The sequence below is a fragment of the Dermacentor andersoni genome, chromosome 4, assembly GCF_023375885.2.
Source record: "Dermacentor andersoni chromosome 4, qqDerAnde1_hic_scaffold, whole genome shotgun sequence".
NCBI classification, from domain to species: Eukaryota; Metazoa; Arthropoda; class Arachnida; order Ixodida; family Ixodidae; genus Dermacentor; species Dermacentor andersoni.
Window position 1 is genome coordinate 115,278,429 of NC_092817.1, and position 22,632 is coordinate 115,301,060.

General features: G+C 47.1%; 1 protein-coding gene across 1 annotated transcript; it reads right to left on the minus strand.

The window, feature by feature from the left end:
• Nucleotides 1-179: 179 nt before the first annotated feature.
• LOC140217128 (uncharacterized) lies at nt 180-22,038 on the minus strand. Its single transcript, XM_072287531.1, has 4 exons — nt 19,186-22,038; nt 18,930-19,048; nt 646-785; nt 180-498 (listed from the first exon to the last, which is right to left on the minus strand). Exon 1 carries the CDS (start codon nt 20,494-20,496, stop codon nt 19,678-19,680), a length of 819 nt encoding a protein of 272 aa, XP_072143632.1. The 5' UTR covers nt 20,497-22,038; the 3' UTR covers nt 180-498; nt 646-785; nt 18,930-19,048; nt 19,186-19,677.
• Nucleotides 22,039-22,632: the final 594 nt, after the last annotated feature.

The window sequence follows — 22,632 nt, forward strand, 5'->3', positions numbered from 1 at the left end:
ATGACATGGGCATTAGAATAAAAACCAAAACGGCCCATAGGTTGTGACCTAATCCCTCCCCCTTATCTTGAAACCTTCTTTCCAACTTCGGACGCTGTGCCTCGCCATACTGCAGGTTCTCCTGCACGCGCCAGATGCTTTTCATGACAAAATGAGGCGTGGGGCAACGGTAATTGGATGCAAAAATGTTTATTTTTTTCATGTGAAAACAAATCGCTATTTCTTTCTTAAATGCACCATGATAACCTGGTAAGGTAAGTGTACAAGTCATTGAAATTTCCGGTTATGGTCATAACAAAATCGTGCAAGTGAAATTTGAATAAGTACATATATTGTAAAAACCACTTTTCTAAAGCAAACCATAGTTTTCAGCGGAAAGAAGCATCGTCTGTTAGCTAGAGCTTTGGTAAAATACCACGCACTGAGCTCACAGCATCAGAGGGAGGCTTTGCTTAGTGTGCCTCAGTCTTGAACCCTTTCTTGACTCGAGGCTTGAGACTAGAAGCAGAAAGAAAATTAAAATGAAAATAAAGTACGGAACGTGATTTCATCAGCTGTAGGAGGAAAAGAGAGAGAGAAAGAAGAGGACAGTGAAATGCACAGATTTGGAAAGGAAACAGCTATCATGCAAAGCACGACACCCACCTAGAATTTCAACTTGTGACGGCAATGAAGCGGGCACCAACAAATTGCCGGACGACCGATGCGCTGACGATGTGTCCGTAATCGTCCACAATTCCAACATTCACTTGGATAGGGTAAGTGCGGTAACACCTCAGGCTGATCTGCAAGACAAAGGAGTGCAGTTTCTGGTGTTGAGCTTTTAGTTTGGAGTGGGGGAGGGAAGGCCTTGGTCTAGGGAACAGGTTGCATGCTCATTTTTCGTTATTCATATGACACATATTTACAAACAAACTGACTCTCCGTCCCAGCCTTGCAAAAGTATGTCCAGCAAAGGTGTTGAAAAGCACCACTGCAACTGCTGAGGGGGTTATGCGATGCTTTATTGCTTTAGAGTAATGCTAATTGTGACAGCACGCTGCTCCCCATAGCGGTGCTGCAACAACATTGAAGTCATTTGTTAGGCTGGCTCTTATATACGAAAGGCTAGGAACGTCGCTCCTCACGTTGCATGTTGCCATCACTGTGGCAGCTTGCGCAGCAACAATCGTTACCTGGAAATGTATACAGACAGCGCTACGTGCTTCGCATTGTTAACAGGAGCGCCTTATCAATTATGTGGTTTGGATGATTGCTGTATGCTTGTTCTTTATTGAAATGTATACTGTTATGTATACGTTGCATGAGCGATTACAGAGAATCCATGCACTGTTCACTTCGTTTTGCTAACTGCTTGAAGCCTGTGCCACACTGGGGTAAGGGCCACTGCTCTTGTCTTAGCACTGTCGCCAGGATCGGCCCACAATTTCGACGATAGATGCGAACATGAAAATGGTGACCAACTAGAGGCTAACAGCTTCGCTGCAAAATCAAAATCCAGCCTGCTTGAAGCACCAATACTTTAGTGTGCGACTGGGCAGCCTACTCGCCCCGAGTGGAGTGCCCACTTACCTATAAGGAAAGCAGGCTAAAATGCATCGAAGGAATCGATAGCATTCGCAGTGCACAATGGTGTGAACGGCACCAAACACTTCATGAATTAGTTCGGTACAAAACTGGCCTGGCACCTCCTGCACTCTAAACAGGCACCAAAAGCATGGGGATTCAATTTTTTCTTTTTTACCACTCGCTATTTTTTACCGGAATCTCGTCAAACCCACAACCTCGTGCTATCAAGCCATACTGCACAAACCCTGTACAGAATAAATCAAACGGCAGCACAAAGGCACTTCAGTGTTCCACTGGTGAAGCAAATGGCAATGCAGGCCATCCTGAAACAAGCTAAGGGTGCATACACCTTGAACCTGCCGGTTCCATGCTGTCGGTAGTACTCATCGCTTTCTCTCTCTACTTAAGGACAAGGGTTCATTGAGCAGAATGCAATAGTGTATTTTTTCATTGAGTCATAATTGAGCAAAGCATATTGTTTCGGAAAGAATGGCTTGTGTCCTAAATGGGGAGAGGGGTTAGGGAGTGGGAGAAAGTGGGGAGAACTACTCGCCTACATAAGCACTAGGTGTCAAACAACTTGAGCCTGAATTTAGTGGGAACTGAACCGAAACCAATATTCTCGGGAAATACCTGAATAAGAAAAAGATTCACACACCTCTTTAGCAACTATTTGCGACTCACTGAAATCGTGTGTCAATGAGACCTTACCTAATTGTGAGACTGAAAGTTAAGAAACACTTGCACTTCTGAACTTTGTCTGCTAGAAGCCAAACTTACACATTTTTTTTATTCCACGCTAGAACTCCAGTGTCGCACATCAGTGTGACGTTACGGATTTAAATGCATTTATGTTGTGGTACAATGGAAATTCGTGAAACTTGCCAAGTTCACTCTTTGGCTCTGTTACAATACAATGTAGGCCCAGTTTACCGATAAAAATAAATAGATAAATAGACACGAGCAGGACACCGTCAAAATTTATGACTTGATGGTAATCTGGTGCAGGAACTTCACTCGAAATTTAAAGGAGCACCACACTTTACAGGCAACGGGACTCGTTGTCTAGGCAGATAGCCGAAATGTATTTCATGCACTGTAGTGGTAACACGCGCGTTAGTAGTACTTCTGTATTTTAACTGAAAGAAGAGATTGATTTCATTTACGCCTCGTGACGTTTTCGCCTCTTCTGTTCAAGTCATTAAGCTACAATGAAGAGGAAAATGATTTGTGTTGTGTTAGCAAATTAACCTCCGCCTATGCCAAGAATTGATAAAAGAAGCCACTCTTGCCGCGAGAACGCCAGCATGGTAAGCCAGTATACAGACACGCAAACGAAAGACTGGTGGTGCCGTCGCCTTGAAGCGAAGCTCCTGTACCAGCTAGCAGTGACGTCTCCTCGAACCTAGTTGTACTTCTATATGTAAAATGGTCTGGGTTGTATCCTAGAAAAGTCAACTTTGGAAGTTTCAAGGACTTTTTCAAGGAACCGCAATGGCCGAAATGCACAAGAAAATTTTGCAGATCCCACGCACTGTGGGAATCGGTGTAAGTGAAGCTTACCGTGCTGGATGCTTTGATTGACGATAATTAGTGGTGATGTTGGCGGCTAAAGCTTAATTCCTTCATTGTTTAGGCTAACACGAGAGTGGCGAATTGTTAAGCGTTACCTTGCATGTACCACTGCTGTTCGTCTACGTAGTGCACAGAACGCACAGGGAGAGGTGTTTACTTGGGGCGTTGTTGTGTGCCTTATTTTATAACCTCTGATAGGGTTGAACGTTGTCATTTCCCCACATGGCACATCGCAGTGTGGCAGAACCATAAAACTTTAATTGTATTATGGGGCTGTACGTTCCGAAACCAGACTCGGGCAATGAGGCAAGCCGTAGTGGCGTACTCCGGTTTAATTTTGACACCGTGATGTTCATTAACGTGTCCCAAAATCTAAGTGCAGGTGCGTTTTCTATTTCTCCCCCGTCGAAATGCGGCTGCCTCGGTTTGGATGGAATCTACGACCTCTAGCAATGTCATAGCCGTAAAGCTATCGCGGCGGGCACAGAAGTGTTGATTTGACGGTCAACTGCTTCCGTAGTGTCTGCTGGACTCTGCGGTGCGCGTTAATTAACACGGCTCTGCTTCTGCATGGCCTGCTTAAGTTGCCCGCTTGACATATTTGCGTGCAGTTTATTTTTTAGAAATAGCAGCAAGGTACTGTACCGTGCCAATTATTTAAGCTTGGCCTGTTTCCCTGAAACCACTCAGAACCCGACACAGCTGAAGCTCTGGTGAACGAATGTAAACGAATGTCTTTCTCTGGGCTTTTCGCTTCTGTTCTTGAAAAGCGTCAAAACGGCAAGTTGGGCCAGTTGGTTGGGATTTATAGTAAGGTTTGTTACAGTGCAACACACGACAAGGACAAAAGGAGGTATAAAACGACGACACGGCGCCGTGTCGTCGCTTTATACCTTCTTTCGTCCTTGTGTTGCGCTGTAACAAATCTCGAAAAGCAACTATACAAGTGGCGAGTAAAATGCCAACGATCTCGTCTTCTTCGTCTGAGCTCATCATTTTGCAGAAGTAGATAGCGAACGGGAGCGCGCCAACCCACGACGAAAAAAAAATATCGAAAGTGCGCGTACAAACCCAAAGTGCCGCGAGATGGCGGCACGTCCCTGAAATTTTTAAATATACTGCGAGATGCCCCGCCTTCCCGGCGGCGCGGACAGCCAGACAACGCGGCTGGTCTGAACAGGCGCGGGCGCTCGCCGCCTCGCCGCTTTGAAAATCCGCTTGTCCGCTCAGACGCTCCGCTTTCGGTGTGAATGTGCCGTTACTCGCGAATCTCATGCACGCTCTGCACCACCCCCTGACATGGTGTGCGTGACAGCAGCAGCAGTGGGAAAGTCGAAGGAAGAGGAAAAGAAAGCTTCGCTGTAAAACAAAAATCCGTGGACACCCAATCACTTAAGAGTTGTGAATGCGAAAGCACTAATAAGACAGCTTTAATTTAACATTAGCATAATAGCAGGGTTAAATGAAATGGCGTTACCGTTCCGCAAACGAACTTTGCAGAAAGCGAGTTCTGGTATAGCGTAGTTTACGCGTGGGACGCTATGCCATTCCGCTTTGAATCTCGCATGCATGGTGCACCTAAGTGAGTCTATCTGTCCGTGAGTCCGGAAAGCGCGAAAGTGGAAGCCAGGACCGCTTTATAATTGCGCTTTCTATGTCCGGAGATCTAGGGTGAACGGTACAACCAGCACAAGCTGTCTACCATAGCCTCCGAAATATTCCAATCTCGGAGGCCATGTGATCTCTATTTATTTATTTATTTATTTATTTATCGTACCCTCAGGGCCATTACGGCATTATAGAGGGGAGTGGTTTGAAAATCCGCTTGTCCGCGCTTATCTCCCGACCCAAACGATAAGTGGCCGTTAAGGAAGAGGGGAAGAGAAAAAAATAGAAAGTCAACAAAAACAATCTGAATACCAGGTAATTTTTAAACTTCCCTTAACGAAAACAAAAATCTAAGCGGTTCGTCATTTTAGAATTTCAACATGCGCTAAATATTTCTGTCGGACAGCCTTTTGAATGATTTAGTCGAGTTAACAGGGGTTCAAGGCCTGCAAGCATTAGTCGTGAATGTATATATCGGCACTGCCAAAGACAAGAAGAATGGGTATATGTTAAGCCGAAGTATATCGCCGAACCATCTTTGAGCACTGGCAACCACGCACTATGCTCCGCTAAGTTCACCTTCTACTGATGACATACCAGTTTATATTAATTATGAGTGCGCCATTAGCGTTCCAATTCGGTTACGAAGGTTGCCCGTCCACGAAGACTAAAAGGAATGCCGGTTTCTTTCCCGGCGTGCACTTTCTGAATACTTCTTTAATGGCACGCGGAAGTCTACGGTCGCCTCCGTAGTCACCTCATGGAAATATGTGAATTCGTAATCAACCGTGATCTACATTGCCGAGTATTTACAGCTTCTTATCCCTTTCTTATACGAATTTATCACTGATGTAAAAAATTTATACTTCGTGCATTTATTTTAGAAAAGACAGTGAAAGAAGAATGACTACAGTCAACAGCTTTTAGCAACATATCAAAGCTTTATCACGAATGGCGGCCAAATCAAGGCGCGGGAAGCAGCGTGTGGTTCCTTCGAACTTTTGAATTCGCAGTCATAAACGATGAGAATTATGCCCACAGAATATTGGATGACTACACAAATTGTGCAACCCCAGACTACTGCTATGCATTACACAGCATGCTCCAGACACTACACACAGGCGACACATGGACATTTGCGAAATATTAGGGGGAACCACGCTTATCGGCGGTGCTCAGTTGAGGAGTGATGTAGATTATCTGACACTCAGAGTTCTAGGATTAGCGAGTATTTCTTGTAAAGCGTTACGATATCAGCACGAATAATCGTGCCAGAGGTTTAAAGTCGGCCGCCCGTGTTTAAACCCCCGCCAAAGGGAAACGGCAAATAAGTTTAAAGTTGTAATATATTCTCTCAAAACTTTACTTTCGCCGTATTAGAGTTGTTTATATAAGAAACTTTTTTTTATGTATCAGTTTTTGAATGTCGCGACAGAGCCCCTGCAGTTAGTGACGTTACGCATTTCAAAATATTTTTCCACGTTTGGGCTGCTGCGGTTAAGTATACGATGTTGAAACACCTGAATTTCATTTTTTGGCTGTATTACAAGAGAGTGTAGTCCACCTTCACCGATAAAATCTAGGCCCAGGCAGATGCCGTCAAATTTCATTTTCAAAATCAAATCTGGTTCGGAAAGTTCAATGCGTCACCCACCCCGGTTTTGCTCTTTGCGTCTTTTCGGGTCCCCTCGCCTGACACGGTTTTTCTTTTAAATTACGGAAACGCAATTTTCTATTGCAGCTCAGATTTTTTTATCGTTGGTGCGCCTTTAAAATCACTCCGAAATTATTTTTGTGCAAACGCAATCAGTCGGTATGGCAGGTCATCATTGCGATCACCAAGAGGCAAATTCAAGTGCGCTGCGTAACGCGCCTAATATTAGGTTTTAATCATCTGCATCGCAGCATATCGCAGTAGCATCGGTCCGCACGTTTACATCCGTCTCTGCCCACTCTACGTGGAATATGTGAGCGATGTCACTCATTCGAGAGATCGATGTCTGACTGGCTTTCCACATGGGGTCATCGAGAGTGTTTGGAATAATGCCGCCTACATTAGGCTTATTTTCAATGGCACACATATACACACACAGTAACTAGTGCGCCTTCGAAAAGAAATACACAAAGGCAATATACGAAGAGGTTTCTTTAAAACAGTAGCGCGCTTCAACCTGAAAATGCATGAGGATCGATCGTCTGCTACAGCTTGCGACGAAAGGAGTGGCGACATATTCAGCTTTTGCAGCACGCTTGTACACAACGTAACAAACTCACGTAATATATAAATTGACATATCGAATTTGTCTACTTTCAATGATCTAATGGATGCCGTTTACACAGCCGTCATATCTGTTCTTGACGGAGAGATATTAAATTGTAAACGTCGTGCTTCTATTTTTTTCGAGCGTTCGAATTATTGAAAATTCTTTCGGCAAAATTCAGGCCCCATATCGAACTTAGAACGACAGGAAGCTGAGCTAGTCGCTAAGGATTCATTATGCGAAAAAGAGGCGAGGCGTGCAAACAGGACACAAGAGTAGAGGAGTGGAAGCAGAAGCGGCGTTCGTGTTGTCCACTTCTCTACTCTTGTGTCCTGTTTGCACACCTCACCTCTCTTTTGCCTAAATCGAAATTCCGCTTCCAGCAGTGACTAGAATTTAACTTTATCACTCGGATGCATTAAATTTCATTAGAATCGGTCCAGAACTTGTCACAGATAAAGTTTTTTTTTTTTTTTTTTCGTTGAACAGGCCGCGTCAGAGTTGGGCCCGAGCTAACGATAACGCTGGGTGCCTCCATGCGCGCCTCCTGCCCCGCTCCGTGCAGGGTGGCCGCATCGTTTCTGCGCCGTCCGTATTTTTCCATCTCACTTTCAACGGCCACCACGTTGCGAATTTTGCAAGATTACTAGGTGCTGCGCGCTGCGCTTATCTAATACTTCGACAAATGGCTGGCGATTGTTTTCATGTTCGAGACATCAAAAAAGAATTAGGCTTCTATGAACGGTGAAGATTAAACAGTGCACAATTGCGTTGACGCCAATGACTGCCTCGTGTCCGTGGGCCGCGCGAGTAAGCCTTACAAAAATGCCTAGTAGCATTATTTAGAACTTCTACCAACTTTCTGTTTACTCTATTGACAGTCTGTTTACATTTACATTCTGGTAACATTTGTTCATACACTGTCAAAATACTTCTTTCTTACTTCTGTATAAAGAATACTTTCAATACGCCGTCAAAAGACTTCCTTCTTACTTTTGTATAACGAATACTTTAACTAAGCCATTAAAAGACTTCCTTCATACTTTTGCAAATAGAATATTATAAGTGGCCCGTCAACATGTCTTCTAGCTTTTGTCTATATAACAACTTTAGTACTGCGTCAAAAGGCTCGTTCCTTTTGTGTAAAGAATGTTTTACTATACATCACAAACTATTTTTTTTTTCTGAAGGACATATATCCTCAGTACGTCCACAGCTCGTACTGTTTGCCGAAAAATATTTAGAATGGGAAGTAACTTGAGGGTTTTTGATAATTTTTTCTAACACACAATAATGCCGATATATGACATACTCAGGAGTCAAGCTCTTTGTTTTAAATCATATCCCCGATCCAAGTCGGTGGCGAATTGTTGACGGAGCGCTACTAAAATGTTTAAAGAAATATGTTCGTAAACTGTGAGAACTAATCTTTTTAAAGGTTCCACTGGACTACGTGAGCGTGCGGTGACGTCAGCACACTCCGAGAAATTTGTTTGCGCTACACCACCAGACCGGTGGGATAGCGGAGTACTGTGCAGGCCGCGCACCAGTTGCACAGGTTTATCCCGGCCTTGGGACTGGTTAATTAAAAGCCGATTTACGCTTGACCCGTGCGGTCGTGCAGAAAACAGCACATTTCGCAAACTGGTTCACAAATTTTGGTATACATTGGGCTCGCACATGCAGTGTAAACCGAAATGCGTGTACCAGTCTGCGAAATGCGCAAATTTTCACCCGACCACATGCGTGCGGGCAGGCGGGTGGTGTGGCGTGGGGCTCGAGCGTAAATCGGCCCTTACCACGCACTGCTATTGCAAGGCCACCAATTAGCTTTGCAACGAGGTAATCAGATCAGTGCACTCCGCGATATAAATAGTACGCCCTAAGCTGGGACGTGTCAGCAGAGTAGCGTCGCCATATTTGTTAAAAAGAAGAAAAAGAGCCGGAACTCATGGCAACACGGCGCTGCAACGTCGTCGCTCAAATATCCAGAAGGCTGCAAAATACAGCTGCTGCTGAGTGAGCGCGAATTTCGACCTGAGTAAGCGCGCAGGTCGAACAGACAGAAAAGCTGAACTCGGTGCAGGTAACACTTTCTGTGAAAAAAGAATGAAATTACCCTCACTGTATAAAACATGTAGCTTTGTACCCGTCCCTATTCGCACGCTTTCGTCCCTGGCTCCTACCGACGGCTTCTGCACATTAAAGGTAACTAATAGGACATAGCATCAAAGTGAAGGCAAAGCAACTATGTCAACTGATCTGCTTTACGGCGATGGTAGCTTGCTGTGTGTGAAAACAGATTGAAAAGAAATTATTATGCACTGTTAATATTCAGTGATTTCGCTTCACAACACCGCGATAAAATTTTGAGCTCCAACAAGGGGTCACCATGGCATCCGTAATTATGCCATTCCGGACACCAAGAGCCAGGATATCAAAGGCCATGATTTTGCCGTGCTTCGGGCGTCTGAAAACTGCTAACGTCATTGCCGCCACGCTTTGGACATGTATTTGACTATAAAAATACTACTACAATAGGCTTCAGCATTATTTTGCGCTGGGCGCCATGAAGCAAAATTTTGTCTTTGAAAGCGGCAAGCGCTGAAGGATGTGCTTGCGCAAAATAGGATAACCACATAATTTACCCAATATGACTATTTCTCTATGTTTATTACATTTGAAAAAAAAAAGCCGGTTTTCAGAACAATATTTGCCTCGAAATATAAAAATATACAGTCCCGTAATGCACAACAAAATTGAGCCGGCTGTCTTGTCAGGTTTTATTTTTTCAACCTCTGCCACGAGGTACGTGCCTCCAAGTGCAGTTCCCAGAAAGGGGTGCGCACAAAAAAGCCGGCCACATCTTTCACCAAGAGGCGATGAATGTCTAGGTGTGAGTCAACCATCGGAATGTGGGAGGGAGGGGGTCATGTTTCGGCGTAAAAATGGGCTTTAGTTCCGCGGCGGTCAAGTAGAAGCAGATGGATGGAAAGAATGTCACATGCCTATCTCGCGCATGCGCACAAATTTGACAGTGGCCCGAGTCAAGGCAAGGCAGGAGACCGTCGCAAAGGAACTGATGACGAGTCTTCGTGATTTGGGAGAAGGAAAGTACGCTTAATTCTGTGCTGCAGAATTAAGCGTACTTTCCCTCTCCCAAATCACGAAGAATCGCCATCAGTTCTTTTGCGACGCCGGCATGGTACGGTCGGAACGATGTAGGTGTTTCGTCGCGCATTGTAGCAGCAATCTAGCTATTTCTGCTGCTGTTTATGCTTATGCTGTGTTGTGGCTAATTCATCATTGCACGCCAACCAGCAACGTGTTTGCGAAGCCCACGGTGCTTTCTTCTTTCCGTGATGTGAACGTTTCTGCAGCTTCTCTGCCAGCTGCGATGCAGTGTCGTGTGAGGTGATTTAATATTGGCACTGTCCGTGTTTTAAACTGCACACTGCACAAAGAGCGAACAGTGGTTCCTCAAGACAGCACTGCGTTGAAGTTTTATCTGTCTCCAAATTAAAATAAAAGATATGTTCTTTTCTATCATGCTTCATAAACATATTATTTTGATGTTATTTTATTTCAGTTTCTTATGCCGCATTTTGGCAGGTTATTATTGCGCGAACAGTAACGACGTGAAATATTTGAAGAACGATTTTCTTACATACTATGTAAGTATCGTAACTATGCCGCGTCATGCGGTTCGCTTGAAGTTGCTATAAGCACGAAGCGTAAAAATACTTCGTTTTCACAGCACTCGCAATGACTTAATGTCTAGTAAATATTGTCTGATCATGAACTCATTCTATGCTCTTTCCTACACTGGCTGTACAGGATGAGCGATAGTCAAATATTGAGCGTATAGTTTCACGGTTCACAATGACACACGTTTCAGCGAACCGGTTCACAATGACATAGGTTGCACTGTTTAGACAAGTGCGAGTGGGAAAGAAAATCGTTCGCACTTGTCTAACCACTGCAACCTATGTCATTCTGAACCGCTATTTTTTTACACTGATATTTTGTTTACGAGTAAATATAAATGAACACGTCAAATTACAGAAGCGTTCCATATAATAAGGCGTGCTTAAAAATGCATCAGTCATCCATTGGTTGCTATCACTGACAAAGAATTCGTATTCTTGAATACTGCTTCAAGCTCTGTAATCTGTTTATATAAAAATGGATGACACGCACACGTTTTGCACATGCTCGGTGCAGCTAGCTGGCGCTTTTACGTTCTCTTTCCAAAAATAAACAGTTGTGAGTAAGCGCTCGCGCGTCCGCCTTCTCTGCGTCCGTGTATATTGTGTGCGCTACAAATTTCACCATGTATAAACCATGTAATTGACTTTTTGAGCGAGTAAATTATTTATGCAGATAATTGGTTAATAAAACATTTTGGGAAACTGAATTCATTCAGGCCACAAAATTGGGGGCTATAACAATAGTTTTAGGCCGTTCTCTTTCTTGCGGAAACGACCTTGCACACTTTCCTAATTTTAATAACACGTAGAAAATACAACGCAGCAAAGTATATGCATTGCAAAATGTGTCCCATCCTTGCTATCTCCTCTGCAAGTAAACAGGAAGGAAGGAAGGAAAAAGTGGAGAAGGAAGGCAGGGAGGTTAACCAGTTTTGCCTAACCGGTTTGCTACCCTACACATGGGAGGGGGATGGGGGGGATGAAAGATGGGGAGAAGAGATAGAGGGCACATAACACGGCACACACATCGTTGGTTACAGTCTGTCACTCTTGTGTGGTACGTGACATCACTGTCACAGTCGCTTGTCCAAGCCCGTATCCTTCATAAACCGAAGTAGTCCCTTCGTCGCCTTCAGCTGCGATGTCTTCAGTCGGCGATATGTGAAAATGGTTGCAACTGACAGTGGTCTACTGTCAAGGTGCGCTAGAACGGACGCCATGGACTGTCTCTGAACATTATATTCAGGACAGTCGCACAGAATGTGTTCCAGCGTCTCCTCGCAAAGACAGGCATTGCATAGAGCGTTGTCGGCCATTCCAATGCGAAACGAGTAAGATTTCGTGAAGGCCACCCCTAGCCATAAGCGATAAAGCAGGGTGGCCTCACTTCGGCGGAGTCCGGTTGGCATACAGAGATGCATCAAGGAGGGCAGGTCGTGTTGATGATCGCTGTGGTTGGTCTGGCTGCTTGGTGTGCACCATAGAGAGAGCGTGATCTCCTGTGCAAGCACTTGAAGTCTGCTGGCTGCGTCGGAACGTGAAAGTGGTATGGCCTCTTCCTGTGTGTCTTCAAGAGCTGTCCGAGCGGCTTTATCGGCGTCTTCATTTCCGATGACGCCGCAGTGACTTGGCAGCCACTGAAACGTCACGTGATGTCCTTTCTCATGTGATGTATGAAGTAGGCATCTAATATCGAATACGAGCTGTTCAGATGGCCCGCGACGCAGAGCTGATAGTACAGATTGTAGGGCTGCCTTTGAGTCGCTGAAAATTGACCATTGTCGAGGTGGTTCCCGATTGACAAAACAAAGTGCAGCTCGAAGAGCAGCTAGTTCCGCAGATGTAGATGTCGTTGGGTGGTCAGTCCTAAAGCTGATGGTAATACCTCTTTCTGGGACGACTGCAGCACCGGACGAACACTGGATGTTTGTGGAACCGTCAGTATAAATATGTGCACTGTCTGCGTACCTCTCGTGCAGAAGAAGCAGAGACAGTTGTTTCAGCACAGGCGACGACAGCTCAGACTTTTTCCCGATTCCTGGCACGTTGAGATGGACTGTGGGGCTGACAAGGCACCAAGGGGGCATCGATGGTTTAGATGCAGCGGTGAAGCCCGAGGGAAGTTTGTCGTTGTACTTGACAATAGTTTTTGAGAATGATGCTTGGTGCCTGTCTGAAGGTAGTGTTGCAAGGTGGTGATAGGGGGCCCGTGCCAAATGTCTGATATGCGTTCTCAGGGTTTCCACCGTGATGTGAGTCTGCATTGGATGGTCCCGAGCAATCGCAATAGTTGCCTCAGTTGACGTGCATCTCGGCAAACCAAGACAAACTCTGAGTGCTTGAGCTTGCGCTGCTTGCAGAACACGAATATTTGTCTTGCAGGTGTTGTTCAGTACAGGTAGACTGTATCTTAAAAAACCGAGAAAGAGAGCTCTGTAGAGTCTCAGCATTGCGTCTACTGACATCCCCCACGTCTTTCCTGTCAGGTATTTAAACAACTGGGAGGTTGCTGTTAGGCGTCGTTTCATGTAAGCCACGTGCGGGCTCCAACAGAGGTCTCGGTCGATAATTACGCCTAGAAATCTGTAGGTTCTGACATAGGAAATGGTCCGCCCGTTGATTGAGATGACATAAGGCGTCATTGGTTTGCGAGTAAACGCCACTAGGGCGCATTTTTCTGGCGATATGCTGAGACCTTGTTCACACAAGTAGCTCGCTGTCAAAGTAGCCGCTCTCTGAAGCCGTGCACGTATCTGAGGACGTGTGACTGCCGAAGTCCAGAGACAGATGTCGTCTGCGTATACTGAAATTTTGGTGGTAGTTGGCAAGTGTTCAGCAAGCCCAATGAGAGCGAGGTTGAATAGCGTCGGGCTGAGAGCACCGCCTTGAGGAACGCCCTTGCTGGTATAGCGTCGCGTAGTTGGGCCATCGTCAGTTAATACATAGAATGATCTTGCAGATAGGTAACTTGCAATCCATAAAAATACTCGGCCACCTAGGCCAACCGTCACAAGAGCGTCGAGAATAGCCTCATGCAATACGTTATCGTATGCCCCTTTCACATCTAAGAATAAAGCTGCAGATAAACGTTTACGGGACCTTTCGTGCTGGACATATGAAACGAGATCAACTACATTGTCGATGGAAGAGCGGTCACGTCGGAAACCAGCCATGGAACTCGGATAAATCTTGTAGTGTTCAAGGTACCATTCCAGGCGGCCAAGGATCATCCGTTCCATTATCTTTCCTACACAGCTGGCCAACGCTATCGGGCGGTAAGAGCTGAGCTCTAGTGGGGATTTGCCCTGCTTCAATATTGGCACCAGGCGGCTCACTTTCCATTCGTCAGGAACATTTCCCTCCTGCCATGAGGTGTTGTAGAGACTCAATAGTGCTGTCCGTGCGGATTCTCCGAGATAGCACAAGGCTCGGTATGATATACCATCTGGACCCGGAGATGATGAGCGCCTGCAGAGAGCTAGTGCCGCCTCGAGCTCCTCCATTGTAAAAGGAAGGTCCATGCGGCAATCTCGGGAATGGGGGACATCATCTCGGGCTGGAGGATCTGGGCGTGTCGCTTGGTCTGCCATTCGCACACAAAAGTCTTCTGCGACATCGATGTCTTGCCGCCCTTGGAAAAGCGCGAGTGCCTTGAATGGAAAACGCTGTTCCGGAAGGCAACGCAGACCTTGCACCGTTTTCCAAATGTGAGACAGCGGCTTGCGGGGGTCGAGTGTTTGGCAAAACGTTGCCCAACGTTCCGACGCTAATCTATTCATTCGACGCTGAATCTTCTTTTGTATCCTCCTGGCTGCCCTAAGGTCATGGATTGATGTTGTACGCCGATATCGACGTTCCGCCCGGCGACGAAGTGCGCGAAGTCGCTCTAATTCTATGTCGAAGTCGTTTCGCGTGTGAGAGATCGTCAGTATGCGAGTGGCGTTCCGCATCGTATTTTTAATTGTTTGTTCTAACCCAGAGGGTAGGCCCTCGCTGCAGGCATCTTCCATATCAGATTTGAAGTTGGCCCATTGAATCGTCCGAATGGTATTCCGTGGGCCAGATCTAGACATCAAGCCTTTGATGTTCAGATAGGTGGGAATGTGATCACTCCCATGGGTCTCAATATCTGGAAACCACTTCACATATCTGGCGAGAGAGTTGGAGACAAAAGCAAGGTCGAGGCAGCTGCCGTATGTCACGCCTCGAAGAAAGGTGGGGCTACCATCGTTCAAGAGAGTAAGGCCATAGTTGTAGGCGATGCTTGATAATCTTCGTCCTCTTGCATTTGTCTTTGTACTTCCCCATGCTGGATGGTGTGCATTGAAATCTCCTATGATGACCCATGGAGCGGGGCAAACACTCAAGATATCCGCTAATCTTTTAGTGTCGAAATTGTTGGAAGGCGATATATACACGCCTATGAGAGTAAACAAGAGTTTGTTCTTTTTAACTGTGACGCATATATACTGATTGTCGTCGTGGGGCGCAATCGGTTGCAAAACATAGGTGAGTTCCCGACGAACAAAAATGATGATTTTGCTGCATGCACTATTTGTTGATGACATGAAACATTCGTACCCTGACAGTCTGATTGGTTTCGACAAGTTGGGCTCACAAATGACGATGAGTGGAAACACATTGGTGTACACATACTGACGGAAATCTGAAATTCGTGATTTTAGCCCTCTGGCGTTCCACTGCATGACGGACGCTGCCTTGACTTCTTTTCGGAAGGATGGGGTATGGGTAGCCATCTTTCTAGTTGAGGGATTCAAGCACTGGGCTTAAGGCGTCCAGCACTTTAAGTGCGCTTCGAGCAGACGGTGTCCCCATCTCAACTAAAATCGTTCGGATGGCCTCCATGAGGGAACGTAGCACCGAGATGACTTGATCTGTTTTAGGTGAATCATCAATGGCCGGAGAAGGCTCCGGTGGCGCCGTGACCTTCTGAGGTTCCTTAGCAAGGGAGCGGCTCGGTAGCGTAGGCCATTCCTCTAAAGAAAGAGTCTTATCTGATGCCCTCGTGGAAGTGGTGGGCCCTATCGCGTCGCGACTAAGTGGTACCGTAGTGGAGCGGGTACTGTCGCTTCGCTCATGCGCCTTCTTTGAAGACTTACGACGGTGCCGACGTCGACGCCGACGCCGGACTACTTCGGCTGCCTCCCTGTGGGCCGAATTGTCTCTGGCCATTTGCTTCAGAACCGCGCGCTCCCTCTTGATGCGGGGGCAGTCTTTCGACGAGGCTGCGTGAGGGCCGCTACAGTTGGCGCACTTCAGAACTGTGGCACCGCAGGTCACTTCTGCATGAGGTTCAGCGCAACGGGGACACAGAAGCGAGTTCGGACACACGCCCTTTACGTGTCCTAGCCTGAAGCACTGATGGCATTGAAGCGGCTTCTGGATGAATGGTCGAACTGGATGTCGAAAATGTCCGACTTTAACGTGGGAGGGTATGCAATCCCCCTTGAAGATTACTTTTACGCAGCGCGTATTCCCAAGACGGCGCACTTGCGTAATGATCGTGCCCTCGTTTGCCGGCTTGATGAGGCTAGGTAAATCTTCATTGGGAATGGCAATGTCAATGTCGTAAATTACACCGGCTATCGATGTGTCGTCGATCGGGATGAAGGGGCGCATTTTGATTCCGCCAAGCTCCGTGATTTCTTGAAGTGTTCCAAGCGCACTCGCGTTGTACACGTCTATGGCGAGTATATTCTTGCGTGGGTTTATTCTGATGTCTTTAATTTGATCCGGCACCGCACGTTCCAGAAAAATGGATAGGGCTTGCCTGTTCAGCAACCGTAGGTTGCTTGACGGTTCTTCCGGCATAAAGATGATGACGTGTGGCCAGCGCGCAGGCCTTGACTTCATAGTCGTAGTGCTCGCAGGAGGTGACGGCGCTGTGTTGGCGATCTTTCTCTTCGCCCTCTTACTCCGGACGGGTATGAAGCCATCGTCGGATGAGTCGTCTTCCGACATAGAGTACAGCTCGGTGTCCTCGGTGTCGCTGGGGGAGCCAACTCGCTTCCTTGCGGTTGACAGCCGTGATGACTTCTGGCCAGGAGGGCCTGTGGCATGCTCCGCGTCCATGGTCGCAAGACGGGGAGGTAAGGCACCCCGAAAGGCAAAGAGTTCACCAAAAATGCAGAGAGCACAGAAACAAGCGTTCTGTCAAGAAGACACTTCGTCGTCTTCCCCGCAAAAGTCGCAAGTAAACAGGGATGACGGTTACAACTTTAGACCTCATGTGAACCTTCTTAAAAAGCTGTTCTATATATGTCATGTGCTAACCTGAACATGATGTTAACACTGACCATTTTGTTTCTATGCAGGCTTCACTCGGCGAACATTCTGAGGGACATCAGCTCTGAATGTAAAAATACATTATAATCGATGCTTGCTAGAGATTATGCGTCAGCTGCCGTGCCGTAATCAACTAAGTCACTAATCATTTATTATTTTTTATTAATTTCTCTATTACTTCTCTCACAATTCTGTGTAAATATTTTTGTGTGAATAAACTTCTTTTATGGCAAACTTGAATTTGTTTTCCATGTACATGCACCTTCTAGGTTGCATACTGCCTTTTACCAACATGTTCACACATACTGACAAATTTTTACACTATGCTACTAAGTCTTATGTGGGACAAATGTTACTAGGGGGGTAGTAAAACGTCAGTAGCAAGTACATGTAGTAGTAGTAAGTGAGGCACTGTATATTCTGGGGACTCTTCAGCGGCGGTTACTCCATGCACAAACGTATATGTATGCCCATATTGAGCGTTCCGCGTCAACGCGCTGTGGAAAATGCTGCCCGCCGTAGCAGACGACGCTGTTGTCGCGTCAGGTGAGGACTACTTCCATATACCGGTGGTCGCGCCCGTCCTGTTCGCGAATGATGACCATAAGCGCACCGCGTATACAAAGAAGTCGAGGTGGAATTTCAGGGAAGTCTTTCGGACTAGTATTCACCGAAAGGCATCCTCGCACGCATATACCATCGCGTTGGCCAAATTTCCAGGCGAGGTGTTTAGAGACCCCTTCGAGCCTTCCGAAAAAAAAAAAAAAAAAAAAGCTCATCGAAGCGCGCTTCTCCACCCTACGGATAAACAATACACCTTGGTCGGTACGGTCTAATGCAGAACCTCGTCCAATGTCATTGCCGCCAGAGATTGAAGTGGGCCTTCCTCGCAAGCAAGGAATTTCTATCCATAGGACCTACATTTGCGTATTTCCCTTTTCGGAAGGGTGCGCGGGCCTTCTTAGGAAAGGCATGCGTGGGTCCCAGAAAACGCTATGCGGCTATTGCGACATCGCTACCGTTTCCGACTGCCTTTGAAGAAACAAAGCAGGGTGGATAACAGAAAATGCCAAAGAGCTACAGCTTACTGAAATCAACAAAAGACAGTCTTTGGTCCCTTGAATGAAGATAAGTATATAGCACGCCTTGGTCCTTATCTCTCAGGGATCCATGCGTTAGGTGCAAGGATGCGTTGCAAGTAACAAGGTAACTATCAGACAAGCTCCGACAACTCGACGTAAGTTCCGTACACCGTTCAACTTATTTGTTACGTCACGGCGTCCGTTAATTGATCCATATTCTATAACAGCGAAAATTACCGTAATCAGAGTTTCTTCTCCATGGGGCACTTGGTCATGTGTGCCGCATTTTTTTTAAACAAGATATAGTGACCAGCCAGAAATCAGGAAAGGGGGAGGGGTGTATTCTGTAAGGGTCCACCAAATGGACATGTCGATTTCACCCACTGCTAAAGTTCTGCTTAGCTGGGCTGTAGTGCGAGTCAGAAGGAAACGACCACCTTCAGCTAATTCAGCAGCAGACGAAATGGAAATGTCGACTAGGTGGTCACTTGTAGAATAGCCCCCTCCCCCAGGTAGCGACGAGTATAAGTATAAGACCACGTTCCTCCCTGGGCTAACAAAAAATCGTACAGGCCAGTACGGTAACAAGTTAGTAGCACCCGCGCCGTCATGTCTTGTTGACGGATTCGCCGAATGTCGCCGGGCCAGTTTTGAACGATCGCACACTGCACTTGACCTAGGTAAAACCCACGACCTTCTGACCAGGGTGTTAGTCAAAGCATACGCTTCTTCAAACTCGCTAAGTATTGTGCACGTTACGAACGGCGACCTAACTAGCAAGCGCGTCTAAAATGGGGAAGCGGCGGACGAACTCTTACCGGAGGCGGGTTCGGGATGTTGTTCTCGTTGGAGAAGAGCTTGAGGTTGGAAAACGACAGCACCCGGCCCTTCAACCAAAAACCGGGCCGCGGTGAATCCGGGTGGCAGTACTGACCAACTGCGCAATTCCAAGGATACACTTTAGGGCTTAAATTCGCTTCGCCACAAATAGACAAACACAAAAATGTAAAGAAAAACGCCTCTCTCGGGAGGCGGCGATAAGGCCGACTGCGATAGCGTCTGGCTCAAACTGACCGCATTGGTGCCCAGTGGAATCCGTGAAGGTGAGCCAGGCCGTGTACTGCCACTTATCCACCAAGTTTGTAATCCGAAACTCAGGCGCTGGGTTCATGAACCTGCATGCGAGGGAGATAGTCGAGGCACGGTTATTTTTGACGAACACCGTTGTCACGCGATGGATACGCATGCACGTGTCGAAACGAGCAGCTAAAAGACGATGATTGCACGATGCCATGCTGAGAAAGACATGAACAGACAGCAATATGCGTGGGTCGTGCATAGGCGATTGTTCCTCGTATCTCAATAACGCGCTGCCTGTAGTTGCGAAAATGGGCGACCCAACCAGCTTGCTCTCAGCACTGCTGAATCGGTTTAAACTGCATGGATGCCTTCGCCAAATGAGAGTGATTATCGTTCGCGTGTTTACTGCCCACTGCTTCTTTTTTTTTTTTTTTCAGACCAGCATGTACACCACGATGTGGCATGTGAGGCTTCTCGGCAGGAACGCTAATGCGTGCTCGGAACGCTCATGCCAACAACGGAAGCCAGCACGCTGCCCTGTGGAGTGCGATATTGCAACGCTTCTGAATGCGAACCGTTTTGAGATCGCCCTCGTGCACTACGGCGCGAAAACACGTCGGCTGTAAAAAACACTCGCCTGCCCTGGGTGTGTATCAGCAGTTCCATCCTACGCAGCGGGAACTCGTGCTGGTTGACGAGGGTGACATGGGGAAGCTTGGCCGGCAGACTGTCCACGATCGCCCGATGCTGATTCGCGTTCTTTTTGGGAGGGAACTGGGGCCAATCGCTCCAGTCATGAACCATGTCCCAGTGGTCACTAGGAAAGTCCGCCGGACGGACGAGGTTTGGCTGAATCCAGACCTTTGGCTCGCTCCTAACGACGACGGCTGCGGCGCCGGAGGTGGACGGCAGGCTTTCGATGTCTCTCGACTGGGACGGGCCGGCCGGTGGCTCGCTCCCAACGACGGCTGCTGCGGCGCCGGAGGTGGACGGCACGCGTTCGATGTCTCTCGACTGGGACGGGCCGGCCGGTGGCTCGCTCCCAACGACGACGGCTGCGGCGCTGGAAGTGGACGGCACGCTTTCGATGTCCTTTGACTTGGACGGGCCGGCCGGCGCGACGTCGCTGTCACTGCTGGAAGAGCTGCTACTGCTGCTGTCGTCGCTGCTGCTACTGCTGCTGTCGTCGCTGCTGCTGGTGCTCGTCGGCAGCTTGCAACCGACTCCCATAAGCATGGCGTAGCCGTACAGACTAGGTTCGAGTCCAGCAGCAGCGGAGGTGGAAGCACGGCCCGAAGACGCCATCCTCGAGGCACAAGCGCAGTTGGCGGAGTGTATCGTAGGGAGCGCGACTTCAGTAGATCTTCGATGGTCGAGTAGCTGCCGTTTGCTGTGCAGCGGCTTGTTTTATGGCGTGCTCGTGAAGTGTGCTACCGCAGAAGGCATGGGCATTGCTTTTTTTACTATGTTGACGACCTTGAAAGTATTTGGCACATGCCCACTTACGGTCACGCTTGGTTGGCTCTTCAACGTAGGCGTGTCCTCGTTCTACGATTTTCTCCTCTCCCTCGAACCGCAGGAGGCAGATAAACTTGTGTCGAAGTTTTCCTTTGTTCTGACATACTGGACGAACATGTACCCCTTTCCCCTCCCTTCTCAATTCGGAGAAGGTATGACCGGCGCGAAACGACACTTCAATTTCGATGGGCTGCGGTATTGCAGGCTGAGTCATGGTGGTTCAGAGGGTGTATATTCTCGGAAAGAGCATGGATGGCAGAGAATAAAGGAGACCGAGACACGCTTCCGAACTTTGCACCGTGTCCAATGTGCAAAATACCATCTCGAGCTCCCCGGTGAAATGGATCCGCGTGATATCCCGCAAAAGCAGCGCCTGCACGTTTATGAATGTGTAAGGCCAGAGGGAAGCTAGACTGGAAGAGAGGAGGGGAGGGAGAATATGGGTAGAACCGACGCAGTCGCTGAACGAGTCCTCACCACCTTCGCTTGCCTCTCCCATACAATAGAGGGGGCGGGAATAAATTAAATAAATCGTAAAGAAAAAATAAAATAAGGAAAAAAGGGGTGAACAGTAAAAGTGTACCCGAAGTCGTGGATAACAAGACGAGGTCAGAAGAACGAGTCTTCTGCGCTGGTGCTTGACATTTCCTTGGCCTTCGAACAAAATCATGTTTGCTGGCAGTACTCCCAAAGATCTTCGAAGCCATTGCTAAACTTTCAATCCAAGCATTCCAATGTAGTAAAAAATGGAATTGCCATGTTGTGCCTTAAGTCTTCTCTCACCAGAATCATGCATGCACAAAATGAGCGCCAGTTTTAATGTGCAGGTCCGGCGCCTATTAGAAGCAGGTTATCCTAGTGAAGCAGTGGCCACTGTGGCTGAGCGCCTAAAGAAGTCGGTTTCGAGGGGGACGGACGTGATTACGGAAAGCAGTAATAGCAAAAAAAAAAAAAGAAGAGTAGTGGCTATTCCGTATATTCATTCAGGCTGTCGCACAGGCTTTTTTTAAAAAGTTGCAAGTAGAGGTGATGTTAATGTTGCTTTCACTGCTCCCAATAAGCTAGGTAAGATATGCGCTGCCGTACATAGGAAAAAGGAGCAGGTAAAAGGCAAAAAACGAACACATATTTGTTCAATGAAGCACAATAAGAAAAACAGTTTTACTGATTGTCGTATGGGTGTGGTTTATAAAATTCCCCTTAGCTGTGGCCAGTTCTACCTTGGGCAAACAGGACGGTGTATCAATCAGAGGCTAATGGAACATAAAAGGTCGTTAACCGGTGGATCGCCTTCTAATCTTTCCTTACATTGCCAAGATTGTAACTGCACGCCAGAGTTAGATATATGCGCGATATTGTACAGGCATAAGAATGAAGATGCGCGTCTTATGGTAGAGGCCTGGCATATCTATAATGGTGGAAGTGCGTGCGTGAGTCAGCCTTCGATTACTTTACATAAGGAAGAGATTAAGTGCCTTAACAGTTATCTCTCACGTAGGCCGGCACGTGTACCTGACTGACACGTGGTGTTACCATTCCTGAGCATGCGCAGATGAGTTTTGTGTCTTCTTGCTTTTTCGCCTCAGTGCTCCATTCAGTTGATAGTCGGCGTTCGTGTTGTCCACTTCTCTTCTCTGGTGTCCTGTCTGCACGCCTCGCCTCTTTTTTGCATAATGAATCCTTACCAACTAGCTCAGCTTTCTGTCGTTCTTAGCCTGGGAGACGATGAAAACTATCCTCTTTCGCGCCTCTCTTACGGAAGTTATAAATATTCTCGCGCATAAGATAGCGAATAGTTCAGCCGGTAATTGTTGACGATGTTGCACGAGAGGATTGTTCGTTATTGAAGTATGGTATAACTCTCGCTGAAGTAGACGATTGTGTTAAGCTAGAGCCATCTGTATAGGCATGCTATGTATCCTA